Genomic DNA, 7224 nt, shown 5'->3' with positions numbered 1-7224 from the left:
GGCGCCGCACCTGCGCCGCCGCGTAGGGCGCCGCCAGCCTTGCGCGCCGAGGCAGGAACGGGGAGAGAGGAGTATGCTGCGTTGCCGGCCGGCCCCTCAGCGGCGAGAGGCTTGCGGTGGGGGTTCATGCGGGTGTGGATGTGGGTTTGGCTAGGATGAGTATCAAGTGGAGACCATGTCCAGGCGCGGTTGTTTGTTTTGGTGTTGTTGACATGTTGGGCCAAACGGAAGCAAATCCCAACCACTAATGTATGGTCACGTGATATACATACGACCCCCAAGTGCTACCCTCGATCCAACTATGCATGCATGCATATTCCCGCACAACCGATTAGACATGATACAGACAAGGTCCTAGAGCTTCTTGAGGCGTTCAAAGCGGGCGGCGAGATCGTCCTCCGGCGTCGACTTTTTCACAACGCGCGGAACGGCGGCTGGCACTGGCGCGGTCGGCGCAGGTGGTGCAGGTGTCTTCTCGCTCTGCTCCTGCGCAGGCTCCTTGGCGCCCCCAGTCCCGTCACTCCTCCCGGCGCCTTCCTCGTCGTCGTCGTCCAGCCCAATCTCCGCGTCCAGAGGCTCCACCCCCTCGATCTCCCCGGGCTTGAGGGCGGACACATAGTTCACACCGTAGCCGCGCGCAATCTCGCCGAGGTACGCGTCGACGAGGTCGGCAGGCGGACGATACACGGCGAGCTTGGAGAGGATGCGTGGCGGGACGCTGTCCGGCGGCGGGTCCGACGGCTGCAAAGAGAGCGCAAAGGCACGGCCGAACTGGTGTCTGTCAGCTTGTGTCGACAAATGAGTACAAAACTAACCTTGTGCATCAGCATGTCGCGCAACACCTGCAGCTCTTTGAGCTCTGTCCGAGGTGCGGCATACACAATTGCGCACACAGCGTCCGCGATGCTGGCCTCGGGAGTCTCTCCGCTACGAGTCAGCGCGTACGACTGACCAAGGCACTTACGTCGAGGCATCGAGCAGGCCAAAGCGTGCCTGGAGCGTCTCGACGTAGAGCTGGGGTCAGATCAACTACAAGAGAAAAGCAACTGACCTCAAGAAGCTCCAAGAGCTCGACATAGATGTCGTCCTGGATGAGGCCCTCTACGCGAAGGCGCGCTGTCTCTGTTCGGTTCTTCTGCAACAGGTCGGCAATGTCGCGCCGTGACTTTTTGGCCATTGCGAGCTTCTTCTCCTGCAGTGTCCGTAGGCGCTGAATGGAGAGCTTTATCTGGACCTAGATGTGTGTTAGCCGCATACGACATTGCCGGGGCCCGAGGACGTAGGACTCGCGTGACGACGCCGAGAGCTGCGCCGAGAGTTGGTAGACTCGGAGCTCTCCACGCAAGTGATCCTTTGCCCCAAGCGTCTCTCACCTTTGCTCTGGGAGCGTTCCACTGCAGCATGTTGGGCGGCATGATGCTGGCAGCACTGGCGAGTTGCGTGGAGAGGTGACGGGTAATGGGATGAGACAAGAGATGGATGCAGCCGTACAGTCGCCGCCGCCGTAGTCGATGTCGTCACCGTACAGGGGGGGCCGGGGGGCCGGTCGCTGGGCTCATGAACCGACGGAAGCAAAATGTTGACAGACTGAGTCTCGACTAGGTCGAGAAGGGCCGACACTTGAGAGTGTTGACCACTGATCATCCACCATGCACCACAAGGAGCCCACAACACATCTCTACCGCGCCCTCTTGCGTGAACTGCGCCTCGGAGTACGTCGAGCACAGCGTGTGCATCGTGTCGGGAATAAACGAGCAGAGCTGACAATCTCAGTCGCCGAAGAAGCGTGCAGAGCGCAACCCGCTCATCGGGCAGCAGTTGCGGGCAATGGTCGACGAGGCGATCCAGCGGCCGCACCCGCAGAACATTGATCGTGCTATTCTCGAGGCCCGCGACTTTTTGCGCTCGGCACGGATACATGCGGTGAGTGTGGCGAGCAGCTGGGCCGATGTATCTGGCGTCAGTTGCTGCCGGACATGATTTTATCTTCGTCTAACAAGCAGGAACTCTTGCAGCGATACAACCCGACATTGGGGATGAGCGAGGAGGAGCGCATCCACGCGACAGCGCGTCGGGTCGGCCTTGACACGCCCATCGAGTACAAGGCATAGGCGCCCCCTTGAGTCAAGTCCGAGAGGAGCCGTGGGTCCCTACTGGCGCGTCCTCTGCTGCGAGGTCAACCTGCCACCCTCACGGGTCGATGTTGCCTCGCCCCTCTCCTCTGGTCTCTAGACGTGTGCCGGCCTGTGGTCGGCTGACGTCGGTGCGAGGCGAGGCGACTTCAGCACTGCTCCGTAATTTTATCATGCATATCATTGTGATCCTCAGTCCGACACCTCGTCGGTGACCTCCGCTTGGTTTATGCCATTTCCCTGTCTGTTATGATACCTTTCCTCGGTCCTCTCCTCGCTGTCATACGGTTTGCGCACGCGATCAAGAGCTCGCTTGCTAGTTATTGAGGACTGATGGTTGGCTCGCTCCAAGCTTAGCTTGACCCTCTCTCCCTCTCGGCCGCCTGCCTGCTTGCCTGCCTGCTGGGTGGGTACAGCTGGGTGGCTCCGATGTGATCGGATCAGTCGGTGGAATTTTCAGTATTGCAGTACTTGCGAGGTGCGACGCGACTTTTGCCAGGTCTGATAACAATCTTTACACTACTCTTCTATCCGTTCTCTGCAACTCCGTCTCTGTCTCCGTCTCCGTCTCCGTTGCCGGCACACAGATAGCCCATCATGTCTCCTCCCATGTACGTCCGCCGTTTGTGACAGCGCGCAAGCATGCGCCCTCCACGTCGCTGTTTGCGCTGAGGGCGCATATCTTGCGGCTCCCCATCCTCGCCGCTGGGTATTGTCGACTGACCCACCCGCAGGCTCCGTCTGTCGTACAACGACATCCACAAGGCCATCCAGGCCTCGGCGCCCAAGATCATGGCCGACTTCTGTAAGTCCTGCGAGCCACAGCGGAGTGGCACGAGCGGGGCCCGAGCGGGGTGCGCTGCAGCGTCGGATCAGCAAACCCCCCGGCGTTGGGGTTGCAGCTTTGCAGTGGTCCCAAAGCGCATACCCATATCCCCGGCCGTAAACAGCCTGAGAGCGACATCCTGACACTTGCAGCCCCGGACCTGTTCATCGCCATTGGTGGCGGTGGTTTCATCCCCGCGCGCATCCTCCGCTCGTTCTGCAAGACATCGCAGGACGGCAAGAAGCGCAACATTCCCATCCAGGCTGTCGGCCTGACTCTGTACGAGTCGCTCGGTGGTGTGAGTGTTGGTGCAGGCTGGTCGGGCGAGCCAGCTTTTGTATCTCCCTCAACGACGCTCCATTCTAACATTTTTGCCCAGATCGAGGAGGTTGCCGGCAACGAGGTTGTGCGCGTGCAGTGGATCGACTTTTCGACGCTGGGCTCCAAGCTCAAGCACGGCGGCCTGCTCGGGCGCCGCATCCTCGTCATTGACGAGGTGGACGACACGCGCACTACGCTCGTCTACACGATCCGCGAGCTGCAAAAGGACATTGAGAAGCAGCTGAGCCTCGTCGAGGACGCGGCCGAGCGCGAGCGCCTGCGCGCTGCCACCAAGCTCGCCATCTTTGTCGTGCACAACAAGCTCAAGCCAAAGGCCGGCGAGGTGCCCGAGGGCGTGCAGTACTTTGCGGCCGTCGACACGCCCGACGTCTGGCTCGCCTACCCCTGGGAGTGTGAGACCGACATTGACGAGCACGACGCGCTCCGCTCCGAGAACCCCGCCATCTAGATTGCTTAGAATGGCACCAAAGCAGCAAGCAAACGTGCTCGTTCATGCGTCTGGCGACAAAAGCTCCAAGTTGGCAGAAGGAACGCAGCATGGCAGGTGTGCTTCACCGCATAATACATAAGGCCGTCCCTGGCCCTGTTGAATGTATGGATAGATCTAGACATGAGTGTGTGGTTGTGGTTGTGGTCGTGGTGTGGTGTGGTGGCGATTACTGCTCGGCCTCGTTCTCGTCCTCGACGCGCTCCGTCTCCTTGCCGTCCTCCCACACAACCGTACGCTTCCCCTCGGAAATGTGCACGGCCATGCGCCAAAACTCCTTGGGGACAAAGCCATTGGCATCCCCAGGCGTGAGCACGACGCCGTTGGCAGACGAGTAGACGGGAATGCTCGCGGCGAGCAGCAACGGGAGGGACAGGAAGATGTGGAGGGTAGAGTTTGGGCGGGGAACTGGATAGTCAGACGGGTAAGCACACCTCGGACTCACGGATACGGTGGTTTCGCAATGCCGGCGCGAGATGAATGTGTTGCCTCTGCATGCGAGACAGCCCTTGCTCCTCTGCGTCTGTCAGCCCGAACCACCCCAAGAAATGCACCCACTGAGTGTGTCCCACAGCTTCCACTGCGTGCCATGTACGAGCAGTCCCGCACGCCGCCGCCCGTCCTCATTGTCCAAGATCGGCTCCAGCATCGCGGCGTCCTCGACCTTGAGTGTGTGGCCCTGCGATGCTCGGATGTACCACGCGCCGCGCTGGTCGCCCTGCTCGCCCTCGGCCGGCGCTGGGAGGGCCACAAACTCGAGCTCCTTCCATGTAGGCTCGACCGTCGTGGCGTCCAGCTGTGCCGCGAGAGCGTCGACGCTCCCTGCAGCAGTTGCTCCTGTCGCCTCGCCATCCGTTGCCTTGGGCGCGGGCTTCTTCTTTGGCGCCTTCGTCTTCTTGGGCTTGGGCGGAGACGGGTCGTACCCATACAAGAGCTCAAAGCGCTTCTTGGCATTCTCATTGACGAGGCGGAATACTGTTGGCCGGTCCACCGCCTTCATCTTTGGCCGCGCGAGCTGTTGTCAGTTTCACATGGAGTGGACAGAAACTCACCACGTCGTCCAAGAGGATCAGGCCGTCCGAGCGCATGTGAAGGCCCTCCTTCTCCGCGCCGTGACGCAGAATGTACGCCATCGTCTTTGACGCTGCGACGTCGGGCGAGTCGTTTGGTCGCGGCATTGCGTTTGTTCGTGTAGCAAGTAGTATGCAGTCTTGTGAGATGTCGAGTCGTTGGTAGCTCGCCAGTTAGTGTCCAACTTGACCCCCCAAGATGCTCCCAGCACACCGACATTTTGCTTCCGTAATAACCTCATGTGTGACGCATTTTAAAGAGAACCCCCCCTTTACCAACTCTCAACAAGCCATTCACGAGCCCCTTCGCGCGAAACATCAAACCGCTACACCCCATCTCCACCCCCACCAACTCGACGACACCATGGACATGGACGACGACGACGCGTTCCTGTACGGCGACGAGCCAGCCCCCGCGCCTGCTCAGGCCGCTGCGCCCGCCGCGGATGTCGCCCCCGCTGCTGCTGACTGTGCGTTGGTGCCGAGTGCACGCGCGCGCGGTGTCTTTGTTGTTCTGAATCTTTCGGACAATACGCTGCGCGCGTTGTGATGAAGAGGGGGAACTAGAGTGCTGACAGGACACAGCGAATGGGGGTAGCAGCAACGCCATTAGCGCGTCCATGGCTGCGTGAGTTGCCTCATTCGAACATCACTAACCATTCAGCTCGCTTGCGGCGTACGGGATCGACCCATCCACTGCTGTCGCCGAGGAGCCGCTCGAGGACGGCGGCGTGGAAGAGGAGGACGAAGACGACTCTGAATCGGACTCTGATGAGGACGATATCAAGCTCGACATGACCACCGGCCCGCAGCGCGTTCTTGACCTCAGGTGGGTCTCCACCGTCATGTGCAAACCCGGTGCTAACAAGGCAGGAAGAAGCAAACACAGTCGACGGCAAACGTCTATGGCATTGGCAAGTGGGCAAAGGCGTCGACGGGCATAGCAGCAAAGCCAGCAGCAGAGCCAGCCAATACGGCGTCATCTGCGCCTCCGGCCGCGTCCCCTGCGAAACGTGAGCTCAATTCCATTGTTCCTGGCTGACAGTAGCGGCTGTCCCGGGCTTGACAGATTACACGCCAACCGAGCGCCCAGGCGTCGCGCAGCCCGCTGCGAGCGCGGCGGCAGCGACTCCTGCGGCAGATGCAAGCCCAGCCCAACCCGTGGCTGGCAACGGCCCGCCCCCCACCACTGCCCTCCCCCACTCGACTCTCGCTGTCCAGACCATTCCCGCGACCGACCCCAAGATTGACGGATCGCAGCCAACTGGCATCATCCCCTCGACTGGAACCTCTGTGTACGACGTCGATGTCGCGCAGTTTGAGGGGTCTGGGCAGATCTGGCGGCGACCGGGGAGCGACCTGTCCGACTGGTTCAACTATGGGTTTGACGAGGTCACGTACCCAAAGTACCTTCGGTACAGGCAGGACATGGAGCAGGGACGGGTCGCGCTCGCTGGCATGCCTGGCATGGGCCCGCTGCCGCCGCAGGTCGCACAGCTCCTGCACCTGCAACAGCAGGGCGCGGGTGACATGAACCCGCAGCTGCAGCAGATGCAGATGCAGCAGCAAATGCAGCAGATGCAGCAGCAGATGATGATGGGCGGCATGGACCCGGCCATGATGTTTGCCATGCAGAACCAGGGCATGGCGGGTATGATGGGCGGTGGAATGCAGCCGCAGCTGCAGCAGGGTAAGCGACAAGTGTAGTGTCGGGGTCTAAACATTCACAGGCTTTGACGGACCAGCAGACCAGGATAACAGCGTGGACGACGACGACAAGGTCAGTTAAAAGCCTGTCCGACGATTTAGCTGATATGGCAGAATGAGGAGCCTGCACCGCAGATGCCCATGCAGACGCAAAACTTTCAGCGAGGGCAGGCGGTCCCGCGCGGCGGAGCGGTCGCACGCGGGATGCCAGCTGTGCGCGGGCGGGGCGGCGCCGCGATGGGCCCGCGCGGCGGCATGCCCCTGTTGCCAAAGTCCAAGGGACGGTTCAAGGACAAGGACCGCGTCAACGACACGGCCGCGGCTGCGGCCGCTGCGTCGCTCGACTATGGGGACCTGGGCGGGGGCGACAGCGGGTCGCGCGACCACAGCCCTGCGCGATATGATCGCGACGAGCGCGACCACGACCGCGGCTCTGAACGCGAGCGCGACAGGTACGGCGACGACGACAGGTACGGCGAGCGCAAGGACCGGGGGCGGTACGGCGAGCGGGATGAGCGTGAGCGTGAGCGCGAGCGCGACCGTTATGGCGAGAGGGAGGAGCGCGGCGACCGCGACCGCGACCGCTACGGGTCTGAGCGCGAGGGGCGCAGCTCGAGCCGGCGCGAGTACGACGACCGCAGCCGAGCTGCAAAAGGACAT

The 7224-nt window shown here is 61.5% G+C and overlaps 5 protein-coding genes across 5 annotated transcripts; 3 read left to right on the top strand and 2 right to left on the bottom strand.

Annotated features, from left to right (window-relative positions):
- Positions 1-354: 354 nt before the first annotated feature.
- Positions 355-1403, bottom strand: A1Q1_04191 (uncharacterized protein; the record flags this gene model as incomplete). The annotated part of the gene is made up of 5 exons (XM_014322568.1): positions 355-771; positions 816-927; positions 965-993; positions 1052-1234; positions 1374-1403. 5 exons carry the CDS (start codon positions 1401-1403, stop codon positions 355-357), a joined length of 771 nt encoding a protein of 256 aa, XP_014178043.1.
- Positions 1404-1649: 246 nt separating this feature from the next.
- Positions 1650-2111, top strand: A1Q1_04190 (uncharacterized protein; the record flags this gene model as incomplete). The annotated part of the gene is made up of 3 exons (XM_014322567.1): positions 1650-1712; positions 1774-1923; positions 2004-2111. The coding sequence occupies 3 exons, from the start codon at positions 1650-1652 to the stop codon at positions 2109-2111; spliced, it is 321 nt and encodes a 106-aa protein (XP_014178042.1).
- A 618-nt stretch (positions 2112-2729) lies between these two features.
- Positions 2730-3748, top strand: A1Q1_04189 (transferase; the record flags this gene model as incomplete). The annotated part of the gene is made up of 3 exons (XM_014322566.1): positions 2730-2743; positions 2867-2937; positions 3009-3748. 3 exons carry the CDS (start codon positions 2730-2732, stop codon positions 3746-3748), a joined length of 825 nt encoding a protein of 274 aa, XP_014178041.1.
- A 208-nt stretch (positions 3749-3956) lies between these two features.
- On the bottom strand, positions 3957-4965 carry A1Q1_04188 (tRNA 2'-phosphotransferase; the record flags this gene model as incomplete). Its single annotated transcript, XM_014322565.1, has 3 exons — positions 3957-4195; positions 4346-4787; positions 4840-4965. 3 exons carry the CDS (start codon positions 4963-4965, stop codon positions 3957-3959), a joined length of 807 nt encoding a protein of 268 aa, XP_014178040.1.
- Positions 4966-5056: 91 nt separating this feature from the next.
- A1Q1_04187 (uncharacterized protein) lies at positions 5057-6646 on the top strand (the record flags this gene model as incomplete). Its single annotated transcript, XM_014322564.1, has 5 exons — positions 5057-5331; positions 5522-5686; positions 5731-5870; positions 5927-6547; positions 6603-6646. 5 exons carry the CDS (start codon positions 5057-5059, stop codon positions 6644-6646), a joined length of 1245 nt encoding a protein of 414 aa, XP_014178039.1.
- Between the last annotated feature and the right edge of the window lie 578 nt (positions 6647-7224).

This window comes from Trichosporon asahii, assembly GCF_000293215.1.
Source record: "Trichosporon asahii var. asahii CBS 2479 unplaced genomic scaffold scaffold00070, whole genome shotgun sequence".
Taxonomy (NCBI): Eukaryota; Fungi; Basidiomycota; class Tremellomycetes; order Trichosporonales; family Trichosporonaceae; genus Trichosporon; species Trichosporon asahii.
Note: the sequence above shows the minus strand (reverse complement) of the source record. Positions and strands in the feature narration are given on the sequence as shown.